This window comes from Zonotrichia albicollis, chromosome 3 (assembly GCF_047830755.1).
Source record: "Zonotrichia albicollis isolate bZonAlb1 chromosome 3, bZonAlb1.hap1, whole genome shotgun sequence".
In the NCBI taxonomy this organism is placed as follows: Eukaryota; Metazoa; Chordata; class Aves; order Passeriformes; family Passerellidae; genus Zonotrichia; species Zonotrichia albicollis.
In genome coordinates, this window is record NC_133821.1 from 14941844 (window position 1) to 14957393 (window position 15550).

At 42.5% G+C, this 15550-nt stretch overlaps 1 protein-coding gene across 14 annotated transcripts in view; it reads left to right on the forward strand.

Annotated features, from left to right (window-relative positions):
• The window catches only part of CDC42BPA (CDC42 binding protein kinase alpha), a 186760-nt gene that overhangs the window by 162870 nt on the left and 8340 nt on the right, over positions 1-15550 (forward strand). For 7 of the 14 annotated variants that reach the window (XM_014268141.3, XM_014268142.3, XM_014268134.3 and 4 more), the window contains 5 exons: positions 683-806; positions 2125-2242; positions 8691-8876; positions 13573-13690; positions 14612-14769. In XM_014268141.3, coding sequence (XP_014123616.1) covers positions 683-806; positions 2125-2242; positions 8691-8876; positions 13573-13690; positions 14612-14769 — 704 coding nt within the window. Of the gene's footprint in view, positions 1-682; positions 807-2124; positions 2243-6171; positions 8638-8690; positions 8877-13572; positions 13691-14611; positions 14770-15550 lie in introns of those variants that run through there. The other 7 variants (XM_014268140.3, XM_005488465.4, XM_074536797.1 and 4 more) reach the window with 3 other exon arrangements.

Below are 15550 nucleotides of genomic sequence, written 5' to 3' on the forward strand. Positions count from 1 at the left end.
TCAAGTCTAATAAAGACTGTGCATTAGAGCTGATCTTAAGGAAAGAAGAGATTTGAGTTCCATACAAAACTGTTTTGTCAGTGAGCAGTGAGCTTATTAAGTGTCCCTTTAGTCTCCATAAATAGAAAACAAGACAGAACGGTTGCAATGTTCATTCAAAGTCACACAGCTGTTGTGTGATAATCACTGTTTTCCTTTTCATGTCTTTAATAAAGATCCCTTGGCCACGTGTACACACATGGAAAAAATCTTCCCTTTTCCTACAGTTGCATCAAAATACATTGATGTCCAAACATTTCAAAAGCAGTGTTCTCTTTGGAGCAGGGAATGAAAGAGAATCTTGCATTCCGTTTTCAGACAGTCGGCAGAACAAGACTGTTCTAGTGATTTTCAGTGGGAATTTTAAGACAAGACTCAGATTCTCTTCCTGCCCACCAAAATGTTTATTTCAAAGAACACATCAGTGGTGTTTTGAGAACACAGGTGTGGCAGCTTGTGTATGAAGAGGGGTTAAGTCTGTTGCTGCATAACAGAGTAGTGGATGGTGGCCAAGGAAGCCCATAAACCAGAGAAGGTTTGTTCAGGTTTGGTGGGAAAGAGGTGGTGTCCAGAGGTAGAGTGTTGAAACTCAAATCCCATTAGTAGCTGAGGAGCTGCATCTCCATTTTTGTGCTGGTTTCAGAGGGGGACGAGCTGGTGGTGCCTGAGACGTCAGACAACAGCCGGAAGCAGATGGTGCGGAACATCAACAACAAGCGGCGCTACTCCTTCCGCGTGCCCGAGGAGGAGAGGATGCAGCAGAGGAGGTCTGTATTCCACCTGTGCTTGTCCTCTGTCCGTGCCTGTAGGCCCTGATGGACACTGACTGGTGCCAGGGTCGTGCTGCACTCATTCTGTGGCTTTCTGGAGTGGCCATTCAGGTGTTCTGTCTCTTCTCTGCCCTGTTAATCTCAGTGTTTAACTTGTGTCAATACTGGCTCGGATATGGATTTGCTCTGGATGCACAGTTAGTTCAGATGAATTGCGTGAAGCAGTTGTAATTTGGAATGCATGCCTCCAGTTACTGTATGCAGGTGCATAGGTGTGCACATACCCTGTGTGTATATAAAGCTCTCCAATAAACACTTTGCAAAAGGAGATTACTTTGCTAACTATGCATATGGATCAATTACTCTCAGACTCTGGTTCTGCTTTTCTTTCTGAAGGAGACTTTCCTCTCAGCAGTATTCCAGGACATCTTTGTCTTTGATTTGTAGATTTAACTGCATAGAGTTTCTATAAAGCTCACAAAAACTCACCTCTTCCGGGGACACAGGACTGCAGGGTGTATTTCTAATGGGAGTGTTTAGCAGGTTACAAATACTTTCCTAAATGGCAACAAAACCAGGCCTGCACTACGGGCAGTGTTTGCAGAGGATGTTATTGACCATTTCCTGTAACCTGCTGCTATACTAAGCCACACTCCAAGAGCTGAGTATTTCACCTTTCTAATTTCCAGCATCTTGCACCATTGGTTGGCTCCCAGTTTGTCTTTCGTTTTGGTTCTAAGGAAAGTTACAACTGTATGCAGTGGAGATAAAATTCCATTTCTTGTTCTTGCCTTTTCTGAGTTGATTGACATTTGGTCTCTTTAAAATTTTATTTGTTCTGAGTTCTGAAATGCATCCTTGCCATTTTGAAGAGCTTTTAATTCTGACCACAGGCTGAGAAAGGTACTGCAGTATTACTTTAATTATATTTTCATATTTTAGACTTCATTTTCATCTCCACTTTGTAATATATCCCAAGCAAGTTTGGCTTTTACTCATCTTACAGAGCTTTTTATCAGCTCATTCTGTGAATGTTAGTAACTACTGGGCTTGGGCTGTTAAGCTGCAAACAGCATTCTTTTATCCTGGCCCCTTGCCCTCGCTTCAAGCTGGAACCTTCTCCACACCAGTACTGACAGCAGGGATTTATCACTGTTAACATGGTTAGGTAGTCATAGACTCATGGAGTTTTTTAGGTCGGAAAAAACTGGGTAATTTCCATTTGAAAATAGCTGATTATCAAAGCTGTTTGTGTTTTATAAATGCCCATTCTGACCTCAAAGGAAATACCTAAACAAAGTATCTTCTCTTCCAGGGAGATGCTACGTGATCCAGAAATGAGAAATAAGTTAATTTCTAACCCAACTAATTTTAACCACATAGCACATATGGGTCCAGGAGATGGCATACAGATTCTCAAAGACCTCCCAATGGTAAGTACAAAAGGACATGTGAGAGTGACTGACTGCTGCAGAGGCTGCAAATAAGTGAGAGAAAAACAAGTGCAATTTTAATGTGTAATCAGTGACCTATGTCCTATCAGGATCAGTGTAACAATGGGAACGGAGTAAAAATGCTCTGCTGTATTTAATAAAATTTAAACAGCATAGCAAGCATTGAGTAGAGGAGGAGGAGGTGCAGTGCCTAATGCCAGGTTGGCCTCACAGTGATGATGATAATTTTTATGACCCATATGAAGGTGCAAATTTTACATGATTTGTGCTGTTTGTGGGTATGGAAAGAGAAATTCCCTTCTCAGTGAACTGGAGTTCAATTCCTTTTTTCTCCTCCCATCTTTGCCTATTTCTTCACAGCCTGTTTTCCTGTAGCAATTCAATAATGTGTACTGCTCGAATTTCTTCCCATGCCAAGTGCTCTTTCCTGTTCTCTCCAAATTAAGTAGTCTCACTGAAACAGAACTTCTTGCATAAAAACGAAGCTTTTAAGTTGAAAAATGGTAAAGGAAAATGTGTTCATTTCCATGAAACCTCATGTAGGAAGTAATCACTTGGAAGTTACTGAAATCTGTGATGAGCTGGAGATTAATTAATACTTTGCTCATAAGGGGGTTCTGTACTGCTTGCTTCAAGTTACCTTGAGCATCTTTTGTGTCTTTATGTGTTCTGTATTGTTTTCTAAGCACATCCACAATGACACAGATGTGATTCAGAAGATGCTAATTAGCACTGTAAGAAAGATGAGATGTTATGATAAAAACAGATAAATTTGTTCCAGCATAAAACTCAGGCATTAGCACAGAACTGCTGTCTAAAATGATTATTGTTACTACTTGGAGTTTGTGCAGAAAACAGGAAGTAGATGCTGAAATTGGGATATTCTGATGCTGAAAAGTGCAAAGAAAACAAAAATAAGACTGGAAAATAGAGCTCAACATGCAGTTGCACGAGTTTAGGAACCTAATCTCTGGTCTTTGGATACTCATTTTGCCTCACTTTGGAAGGAAATGGTATTTTTATGTTGCACTTGACTGTAAAGTCTGCACTTTGATTTATTGTAAAGCTCGTATTAGACACAATCTGAGAAGCCTCTCAGTAAGAAATAGATTTGGTGTAATGAGAAAAAAACAGTACTGTATTGTGTGTATTTTTATAAAATATAACCATTTTTATAAATGAACACATAATGAAGGAGCTGTTTCTAGAAAACATGACAAATCCAAGAGATGTTGGCAGGTATGTTTCTCTTACCTGGATACAGGATTGCATGTGTCTAATGTTAGACAGAGAACGATCATTTGCTTCAGGGCAGGATGTAGATCAGAGCCTTTCTTCATTTCTCCATCTCTGGTAAGTTCTTTAAAATATTTGTGGCTCTTCTCAAGCAGAGAGAATAATCTGCTGCCTCTGTAGGTAGAGCAGAAGTCATCCTGTGTCACACCATCAGTAATTGAAAGTTCATGGCACTCAAGAGCTGCAAGGACTCTTAATCAAGCCCCACATCTGACAAGTGTAAAACAAAGAATGATTCTGTCTATAGAGGGGGATTTTTTACATCATTTCTTCAGCAATGTCATCTCTCCATGGCTTTCAGCTTTGAACCCTTTCGAATTGCACTTGCCTTGTGTTAGCTCACAGGTCCTGTCTCGAGTTAGGACTGGTACTGTGCTATTGCCAATCAATATGATGCTTTGAAAATAATTCATGAGTCACTTCCCACACTTAAAAGTGATAAGAAGAATTAGAAAATGTGTACAATGTACAGCTGATTCCTGCACTTGTTCCACTGCTGCAGCTTCTTTTTTAAAAGTTGTTATTAAAACTTCCTTTTTGCAAGTAAGTATCAGTCTTAATGCTGGGAGATGTTGCTGCAAGACAAAGCAAATTTGTTGTGTGTTTTTCCATCAGTTCCTTGCAATGTCATGCTGTATTTGTATTCTTAACTTAATTGGTACAGAATTGCATCAAGCATGGGACTTGAAAGTCTGTGAATTTGAAAATGTAACTTGAAATTAGGAAATAAATGTTCTGTCAAGAGCAACTTCAGTCCAGGCAGCTTTTTCTTTTCCAACAGCTTCCTGTAAGGTATTTGCCTGGACTGAGTTTCCATTTAATCCATTCCAGACTAAGAACTTTGTTTCTCAGGCTCAGAAATAGAAGAAAAGGACTTGTGTGGGCATTTGAGGTTATGTATAGAGCCTAATGTTTTACTGGAAGGGAATTTAGAACGAGAAGAGGGCATGGAAACAAAGGATGTTTCCTGGAAAATCAGTACACAAGGTAAAAAATAATCATCCAAGGCTGTGTACAGTTCATCTGTATGGTGGTTCCTTTTCCAGGACATGGAATTATTTCACCAGTTTCATGCCTTATTCCCAAAAGGTGAACAAGTGGGACGGTTTGTGTGCTGCTAAGTGTGTGTCCTGATTTTGCAGCTGGAACATCTCCTTTGTATTTTTTAATAGATTAGTATGGTTCAGAAGAGAAAGTATTTATTTTTAACAAACTTCAGCAAAGTTTGCAGCACTTTACTTTGGGAATGCCTGTTCTTTGTGGAAGTGAATGGTAAAATACATTTTTGGGGCTGAGGCTGGGGGTAGCAAACAGTGCAAGGCTAATACTCAGTCTTCTCAAATTCTCTTCCTCCAGCTATTTTAGGTGGTACAACTTCTTTATTTTTATGGGGTACTGTAATGCAGAAAGTGCATGAAAGAGTGGAGTGGGACTTTTCATTTGCAGTTTCTTCTGCTTTATTTGAGCACCTTCACATTTGGCTGGACCTACCAATAGAAATGTTTCACCCAGCATTGAGCTTTCACAGAAGTCAATATAGTGCTGTATGGGCAAAAGGGTCCTTAGGTAGAAATAGGTTTTAATAGAGAATAGATATTTTAATCTCTGTGTTGAATGAGATTGTCACAAGCTAAATAGCCAGCTCAGCCCAGCTTTTATCTAGCACACATGGGTGAACTTTTTATAAAGCAAATGACAGTTTTAGGTATATGTATGTATTTATATTTATTCATTAATATACACATATTCACTTCATAGATGCAATGTGAATCAGGAAAAACAACCCCAACTAACCACTTCAGCGCCACTGCCTTTTTTAGGGGAAGTGCCAAGAACTGAGAGAAGCAGAGTTAGGATTGGTAGTGGTGGCCCTGGCTGGGTGGCTGGGCTATGTCTGTGGGCAGCAGGGCCCCTGCACTTGTGCTGCTCTGAGCCTGGCCTGGTGGGTGCAGAGCCTGCTTGCTCTCTGCCCACCACTGGTTTAATGGTGTCTTTTAAAAGACCAGCTGTAGAGAGTTTAATTTGTGTTGTAACTGGAATAAAGGGAGTGTTCAAACCCTTTTGTACTATTTGTTGTGTTGAATCAGGTGCCTGTTTGTGTACAACATATTTACCTGTTTGTTTGCCCTTGCTGCTGCAGCCACGTGGGGGAGAAAGATGCTTTCTCTGAGTGTTGTTTTCCAGTGTTTTCCAGTTTTCTTGGTGTGCACCAGACACTCTGGTGTGTCTGTGGAAGTTGCAGTCTCTTGGTCTAGTCCCACATTGTTCTTTCCATGAACAAACACCCTTGACTTCAGTAGAGCCCTGGTGTTTGGGCAGAACCATGGCCAAGGCTCAGAGGGAGATCAGATTTAGGGGGTTTCAGGCAACTATAAATCTGCATCCTTCTTTTCTTCATGGTGAGCCCTTATGGTCTGACTTTGGCACGCAAATCTGTGGGCTGCAACACACCAGAAACCAGAAGCTGTTGTTTCCTGGTAGCAGAGCAGTAATCAGTACATATTTGTGTTTTATTGCTGTGGATCTGGGTCATTGTCTTGTTTTGTACAATTTGGAATGGTTCCTGTTAGTGTATCCCCAAACTTATTTGTTTACATGTTTTTCTTCCCTAGCAGCCTGTCACCAATTAACCTGGCCGTACAGTCTGGCCTCCCTTCTGCCCTCTTGTCCCCTGAAGCCACTTTATCGTGGATGCTCCTTTGTAGTGAAGATCTGAAATCTGGAACTGCACTTACTGCAGCACAGACCACCTCTCTGTGTACATCAGATGTACAGGATTGATTTTGCTTTCATATTCTGCATGCCTAAGTATTTTTATATACAAAAGCTGGTCTTGACTGCCATTATATTTGAACATTATGCTTCAGTTTGACCTCATTATACATGAGCCATTCTACTTCCATTCTAGATGATGTGTGAAGCTTTGCTTGTTTCAATTGAGAAACTTTTAAAGTAAATGAATACTTATCTATATTTGGTATTCTTTAAAGAAAATGGGAACCCCATGCATGCATCTAATGGTGGAGTCTATGGAGAAAGTTCCATGGAGTATCATTTTTAAAATGTTGCCATATCGTGGCTTTCTCACATTCATGAATGCTGGCTAAATATTTTCATGATCTGCAGCTGGCCTACCCTCTGCTTTTTAGCTTGTGGTTTTAGACACTGCTATATCTCCCTTATTGGCTTTTAGGAATGTAGCTGGCTTTGCTACCAGTTCTCTGCAGAGAACTCAGCAAAGTCTGCTGTCCTGGACCATTTTGGAATGGTGGCTTCTTGTACTGATATTTAGATGCTGCTAAAGTTACTAAGAACAATTTAATGTATATTATGTCTTATATGCCATAATGTGGTAATTGATGTTTTGGTTAACAGGCAAAGCCTCATGATAACCATGTGTTTTAAAAAAACAAAGTTGGATTTTACCAGCTGAAATGAAGAGAACAGTAACAATAATGTTTGATATAATATGTATTGGGATGTGACTTAATGTTCTTCCAGACTTTAATGCGTTCCACATACAAAAAGTAGTGCCTTAGGTTTAGTGGAGGGGTAAGCTATATTTTTACCATATTTTATATTTTAAGTCCTAACATTTCTAATACTACTCAGAAATACCTGTTTTAAGGAGATGAAATCAGTTGGACGAGGGGAAGAGGAGAAGTTAGAAAGGAGAAAAGGAGTTCTGATTTACTGATATCCATAGGAAACCAGCCCACTGCAGGCTGACTGAGCATGTACAGATGGCACAGGGAGGAAACCGAGCCTTGAAAATCTCTTCCATTAAATCTGGATTTAGATGACTTTCAATTATACGAGCACTCGTGTCAGCACATTCCATAGAGATTAATTAGAAACTGTTCCCGTTCAATTTGCAGAGTTATTTCTCCCCTCTCCTTCTTTACACCATGCTGTGGGAGCACACTGCTCAGCTGGCCTGTTACAAACATTTGAATTTCCCAATGTTTTCACACTACATGTGCTGAGGGAGGGCCTGGTCCTCTGCAGGGATGGCAGGGCTGGCTCCCCTTGGCACTGTCAGGATTGAGCCAGTGTGGAGCAGTGTAGTAAAAACAGGGTGACCCCAACTCTGGGAATGATTGGCCTCTGACTCCATTGATTCAGAAAGCTGAACAATTGCTTTATTAAAACTATATTGTATCACATTATACTATACTATATTAAAGAGATTCTATACCACTATGCATGCTAAAGAAAACTTGTGACTGTCTCCAGACAGCCAGGATGTAGTTTAGAGCCAATTGGCCAAGAAATCAAAACAATCCTCAGCAGAATCCAATTGACAAATCACTTCAGGTAAAGAACGTTCCTAACATATTCTATATGTGCAAAAACCACAGGAGCAGCAAGTAGAGATAAGAATAGTTTTCTTCTCTCTGTGCTTCTCCAGGAAAATTCCTGTGAGAGAGAATTTTGTCTCTCTGTTCAGAGAATGTGAGTGCCACAGAGCAGGACATGGCCTTGGTCACCTGTCAGCAGAGAGACTTGTCCCAGTGGTCTGACACTAACCCCTTCACTTTGCCACACAGCCTGTGTCCCCACCCTGTCAAAACACTGTTCCTCCCACTGTTGGAAATACTCTGTGTTTGTTGTACGGGTGATGATTTTAATGGAATCACTAAATTGCATGAATAACAGAAGGAAATCTCTTAACAGTCTCTAACTGCTGTGTATGCTCATCTTTTCTTCTCCCCACACCACCTCACCTGTGTTCACCTTCCTTTGTTTGTGTTATGTCTATTTTAGATTGTAAGCTCCTCAAGGCAGGGAACTGATGCTTCTCAACTGTCTGTAAAGCACCTTTTACAACTGTGGTGCTCTTTGAAATATCAAAAAATAATAAATATTAGAATCGATTCCCAATGAGTTAAAAGTTTTATTTGTTTCTAATGTTTTAGCCAACAGCGAGGGCAGCAGCCCATCAGGCTGTGTGTCAGGAAGGTGCTCAGAGGACTGGGGGTGGCAGTGTCAGCCCCTGTGTGCTGACAGCCAGCAGGGTTTGCTGTCTGCTGTCCCTGCTCCGTGTCTCGCTGCTCTTGTGGAACTGCTGGTGCCGGTGTAACCTGTACAACCATCCTTCATTGCTTTCTCTCTCTGTTGTCTTTGATAGCAGCGTTCCCCTTATCAATTCCCTCATCATCACTCCCGTCTGATCTCCTCTCCGAGCAACTTTGAGCACATCTACCACATGACTGTTAATTCAGCTGAAAAATTCCTCTCTTACGATTCCATACACCCTGCATTTTCCCCGCCTCCACGCTCTGTCCTCGGTACTCCAGACTTTATCACTCTGAGGGTATGGATGGCTGAGTCAGGTGTTCACTCTACTAACACTGTGTGGTTTTCCTTTTGCCTGGCTATTAACGTGGGAGAAAACCCCTTGTAAGCTGTTTCTTCACCCCTCCATTTCCTTTTGTCCCAGACAATTTACTTTCTGCAATCAGCTGTGGTCTTCCCACAGCTCTGACAAGAAACAGATACTTCATGGCCCTAGGAAAAAAAAAAGAAAAGTTTGGGGTGAACTTTTTGCTATGAGAATCAAATTTTTAATCAGCAGGAAGGATGTGGGAATTTTGAATGAGAAGTTCTCTGTTCCCCAGTGTTCATCCTCCAGCAGTCACAGTGCTGCATACCAGGGTGAATTAGGAAGAGGTTCTGGATCTGTCTGTGTTGGACCAAGTTTTCAGGCTGTTTGTTTATGATGATTTCATGTGGAATGTGAGAATTTGTGCACTGTACTGGACACAGATGGAAAGGGACAGACACAACTAGTGCCTCAGGCAGTTTCTAGGTTAAAGTAAATAAGTTAAATTAGAACATGTAGAAACAGGATAAAAATTAAAGGTGGTGACAACTTGCTGATGTAGATCCTCTTAATCCTGGTAGTTTTAGGAAGAAACTGAGGTAGGATGCTCTTCTTTAGGCATCCTTCCAGTTCCAGTGTAGACTGGGGGGATGGAAGTGGTCTTTCCCGTTTTTCTTGCATTGTGCATCCAGGTCTGCCTGCCTGGGGTTTGCTGTGTCCTGTAGAAATGCAAACCAGAGTGAAGCAGGCACACAGGTACCTGCAGTGCATCACAGCTCTGCACCATGCTGGGGCCTGCAGCTCTGCCTGGGACAGATAAATCAGCAATAAGCTGTAGGTAGATGTGTGTGATGCTGTTGTTTGCTCAGGATTTGATGGGTCCAGGCCATGCCCATTGCTGTCATGGGAACATTGCTCTTGGTTTCTGGCAAGCTTTCACTGCCAGGCTGCTTCCAGTGCCTCTGGGCTGCCCTGCTGGAGCCCTGTCACTGGGAAGGTTTTGGAAACATACCTGCATCCAACACTGGACTGAATTTAAAAATGCAGGAGGAAAATAAATCTTCTCCTTATGGCTCCAAAACCAATTTGCACAGCTGAGCTTTGACTGGTTACATGCATGGTCATGTGTCACTGCTGTGAGTCCCAGTTGTCACAGCCATTAATACACAAGAGGAATGCTCTGTTGAAATGCAAAAAAAATACTGTTAAGTTGAATTGAAAGCTGTTTCTCTCCTAGAGGGTCATTATAGGGTCACTGAAAACTGAGGCTGTATTTCAGTTCTGGTTGTGACAGGGTTGTTTTAATCCAACTGTGCTATAAAGTTGTCTGTGTTTAACATGCAGTGATGTGTCACCGGACTGTGACCCTCCCTCTACCTTCCCTTTCTCATGTGAGTAGTCTCTCTGGCATCAGCAAGGAATGACCCCTGGTGCTTCAGACAATAACTCTCAATTTTTTCTTTAGGAGCATCCTTCATCCTAATGTTGCAGCCTCCTAGCATAAACTGGAGGGGAAAGAAAAGTGAAGTGGGCAGCCTGGAGTGTCAAGATCCTGCCTTGTTAGCTCCTTAGAGCACTAGAGGTTTAGTCTTGTGTGAGGAAAGGTGTTTGTCTGCTTTGGGGCATGAAGGTAGAGGTGCTGGAAGCTGAATGGAAAGCCAGGCTGTGAGTTTGGTTTCATGTCTGTCCATCCTCCCTTTGTGTTTGGAGATGTTAGTGTAAGAAGGGTGCCATGGTCCCAGGTAGGACTGGATATTGGAACCAGGATAGTGTGGAATCCATAGGGGAGTTGAAAAATGACTTGTTAAGGTAGAGTCTGTCATGTTATTTCATGGAAGAGCTGAAAGCTGAATTTTATAGTGTGATGAACAGAGAGCACTACTTTAGAACAAAAACCCCAAAACAAGACCAAGCAGCACAATGGACAGAGGAACAGAAGCAGTCACTGTGGGTGCTGAACCTGTCCAGTCAGAGCCTGCCCCTCATCCCAGTGCTGGAGAAGGTGCCCTGGGAGCTGGAGCAGGAGCAGAGGCTCTATAACCCTGGCAGTGATTGCACCCACAGCTCCGCTCTCCAGCTGGAATGGAATGCACCCAAATAATCTCTCACCCTGTTTCACAGAGATTCACTGCGCTCAGCAGCAGCTTCTCCGCTGCTGCTTTTCCCCAACTTCTTTCATCTTTCTCCATTTGGTCCAGCAGTGGGGATGAATTTTCCTGCTAGGATTTGAATTGTTGCTCGAAATGAGGGGTTTTTGTCTCTCTAAAGCAAGCTCAGGTTTCCTTTCATTTTCTGTGTTTTTAACCTGCTGCGTTGTGCTGCTTTATAACTACCGCTAATAACCGCCGTTCATTTTCCTTTGAACCCCCTTCCTGCATCATGTGCACACCACTTCCAGGAGGTTTGGTCCAAAATGCCAGCAGCCCTGGCATGTGCTTATTTTATTTTTAGAACAAAGAACGATGAAAGATTTGCTTTGTGGAGAGACTTCCTACAAGGAATTACATGGACGTTGCGAACTGAGGGCACGAAAAATAATCATCTTTAGAGCACAATGTTAAAACAAATGAGTCTTTTTTTGTGCACCCACCCATTCCCTCCTTCCCCTGGTGCCTGTATGTTGCCAGCTGAGTCACTGTGAAGGAGGTTAATCACCTTATCATTAAACAGAATTGTTCTCTTTGCAAAACGAACCTCTGTAGGTTTATTTCAGCCTCACAGCCCCAGTGTACTAACCCCAGTGCACATGTGCTAAAAGCCAGTGATGCACTTGGCTTTCCTTTCTTTGTCAAAACACAGCAGTAACTCATCCCTCAGCCCCTCAGTTCTTTGTGTATGGCCAGGGGAGCGACCCTCCATGGTTTAGGTACAGCCAGGATGTTCAAACTCTGCATCTCAGTTTGTCATGTGGGGAAAATACAGCAGCTCAGTAGTTTGTACTACAAAGCAGGTTGGTTATTGATGTTAAAAAACAAAACGAGAAAGGGGGAAGCTAAGCAAGAGACAGCAATAGTATCTCACAAATAATTTAAGACACTGTTTCAAGCCTTTAGGTATAAATCCTCATGGTGCAGCAGTGGAAGAAGGGAGAATTAAAAGGGCTTTTTCATTGGTAAGGTCACTGATTCTCTTTTGCTGGTGTTTGTGAGAGATCTGGGAGCAGATGAGAGATTTTAATTCTTATTTGCTGCACTTTAAAAATCAGCCATTTCTGGCACCCTGGGAGAATGAAATGCCAGGGGTTACCTGTAAGATCAAAGGGGCCTGTCAGAGAAATGATTGTAAGACTGGATTTGGCAGCAGGTTGGTAAAATTTATCTGATGAGGTCTGATCTGTATAAAATCTGTTTCTTACAAAGCCTCAATTTAATTACCCATTTTAAAATACAGATAGAGACATGGGTAGTGCCAGGGTTCTCTGAGAATATCCTTGTGGGGTAGAATCTTTGTTCTGATCTGAAATTTTCATTAACATCCTAGTTTAAAGAAGCACTGCACTTGCAACTATTGTTTTCTACATTCTTCTCAGGGTGAGTATGGGGAAATAATAAAATATAAATAGGAAGAAACAAACAGTTATTGCAGAGGGGGACTGTAGAGGGTAAAGGAAGTAATTCTTAGAGCTACCTGCATTTCTTTCACATTGTGCATCTATGAAGGTTCCCTGAACCTGTTCCCAGTTAATGGTGTTGGCTTAATAGTTAATATTAGCTTAACTTAATGGTACTGGTTTAACAATCACTCTGTTCATGAGGTCTCATATTTAGCAAGGGCTGAAATGACACACATGGGCAGGAAAGCCAGCTCATACACAGAGAGAGGGGCTAAATAATCTGAGAGGTCTTCTCCCCTAAGGTCACCTGTAGGTTAACAGAAGCAGAAATAAAATCTCCCAGAACTCACTTGAAAGTACTCTTTCACCTTCTTTTAAAAACAATTTATGTTTGGGGAACTGCCATATCCAAGTAGGGAAGTTGTGGTTTATCTCCTCAGTAAAGGACCACTTCAGTCCAGTAACTGATTAGTTTAGAAAATGACACTGAAACGCTTAGGATTCAAAACAGGAGCAATAATTGAAATATGTAGAAAAACAGTGGCATGTGCTCTGGTCCTCCTCTTTGTGCAGGCTGGAAACAGGAGGCTGCTTCTCACTTTGGCTCAACTAGTGTAGGTTTGGAGGGATGCTGTTGACACCTTTGGAATTTCATAAGTAATTGCTATACAGATTGATCCACTATCTAGTAATAACTCTGCAAGCATTAGGGATTAACCTGGATATTGTATCAACTTATACAATCATGGCACAGACGATGGCATCAAAGAGAAATTGTAATGAGATCCTTGGAAGCTTGTATTCAGAAAGAAGGCCTTATGCAGTGTGACTTGAATATATCCACATCAGCTTAATTAGGCTTGCAAGCCATCCTTTCTCAGGGAAATTCTGGAATTATTCCGTGTATTCTTTCAGTTGCCTGCATATGTCCATGTAATTCAGCACTTGACTGCCGCGTTGCGTGTGCTGCCAGTCTCTGCACTAAACTGCAGAATATTATTTTGCAATTTTTGCTGACTTGCTGCCCAGATACTCAGCTCTGGTAAGGTCGGGGCTTTCCCGTGTTTTGGGGCAGAGCAGCAAGGCTGAGGCAGCAGTGGGTAAGTGACCATGGTGTGTGTGTGTGCGTTTCAGAACCTGCGGCCCCAGGAGAGCCGGACGGTGTTCAGTGGCTCCGTCAGCATCCCGTCGATCACCAAATCCCGCACGGAGCCGGGACGCTCCATGAGCGCCAGCAGCGGCTTGGCAGCACGTAAGCAAACGGAGCTCTCTGCTTCTGGGGGCTGGGCACAAGTGTGGCAGGGAAACGGCTGCCTGCAGTTCCTTCTGTCCACACTGGATGAGGGTTTTCCCGAGTGATGGCTGACTCTGTTGCTGCCAAGGCCAGCAGAGCATTTTAGTCTTGCTTTCAAAGGAGCACATGAATAAGCAGGTAGTGCTTTTGAGAGTCGCACATTTGTAATTTGTCAGGTGTTTTTAATTGATGTTAGAATTCAGATTACATAGCCCTGGGACTGTTTTGCTCCTGCTCAAGTGTTTTAAATCAGTGACAAGTTGTTCACATGCTCCATTGTGGTGTTGTTCACGGGGAGGAGGGAAGAGATGAGAATCTTGACTCCATGTTACAGAACGCTGATTTATTTTTTGATGATACATAGTATATTAAAAGAAAATGATATATTAAAAGTATACTAAAAAAATAGAAGAAAGGATTTCATCAGAAGGCTAGCAAGGAATAGAAAGGAATGACAATAAAATCTTGTGACTGGCCAGAGAGTCTGAGACAGCTGGACTGTGATTGGCCATTAATTAGAAACGACCACATGAGACCAATCACAGATGCACCTGTTGCATTCCACAGCAGCAGATAATTATTGTTTACATTTCGTTCCTGAGACCTCTCAGTTTCTCAGGAGAAAAAATCCTAGCAAAAGTATTTTTCATAAAATATGTCTGTGACACTCCATGGTTATTAATTTTGTTGCTGAGCTGTGTGTAGTTCTTGATGCCTCTCTTGCCTCTATAGCAAAGATAAAAAAGACTGGACGTGGCACTTGGTGCTGTGGTCTAGTTGAGGTGTTAGGGCATAGGTTGGACTTGATCTCAGAGGTCTCTTCCAACCTCATGACTCTGTGACTCTCTGTCTGTAGCTCAGTTTGATTCTCTGTTGCAGGATCGTCAGCGCAGAACGGCAGCGCTTTGCGCAGGGAATTCTCGGGCGGGAGCTACGGAGCAAAGCGCCAGCCCATGGCATCGCCCTCGGACGGCTCCCTGTCCTCAGGGGGGCTGGACCAGGGCAGTGATGCTCCCACAAGGGACTACGAGCGAGAGGTGAGTGGCTGCAGCAGGAGCAGAAACCTTGCAGGTGTGGGTAAAGGTGAGGCACTTCAGTCCTCTCATGGGGTTGGCTACAAGCTTGGGAGTCCTTGACAGCGGAGAGATGGATTTCCTGTATTTCAAGCTACAAAAGGCTGTGGTCAAAGTGTCTGCTCTGGTGCTGGTATTTAGGATGCAGAAAAAGCTCTCTGCTTTTCTGCACATTCCTTAGCTGGAGATGTGTGGGTAGCAAGGCTCCCCCAAACACTGGCCCAGTAGAGTAACAGCCTGATCATGGCCTATCACAGCTGGAAGTGCTGATATTCCTTTTGGCCTTTATGTGCAAAGATTCATAAGCTATCTTAGCAACCACTTCACAGGAGACACTTTGTACTCAGAAGTTAACAAGGCAATTTAAGAATTATGATTTTATTTAGAGCAAGAAATTGATTTAATAATTTCTATTCTGTGCAGTCAAGACTATCATTATGATAGGACTGAAACCCTGCCCAGTGCTAAACTCAATCCCTCCAGCCAAAATTGTTTTACATAGGAAGGTTCTATCTGAAACTGGCCTACAAAACTTCCCCAACTCATTTTCTTACCAAGGAGTGTGAAAATAAGAGATTTCTTATCTCTTATTAAAACACAGGCTTTTCATGATACTGGATATATCCTGCCAGTGGAAGCTGAAAGGCAGCTGTGAGTCCAACTTCAGGCTCAGAGCTGCATTCTCCTGTGCTCTAGAAGATCCAAGTAACTCAATAGGATGTTTGAACTGATACCCTGGGGCTGA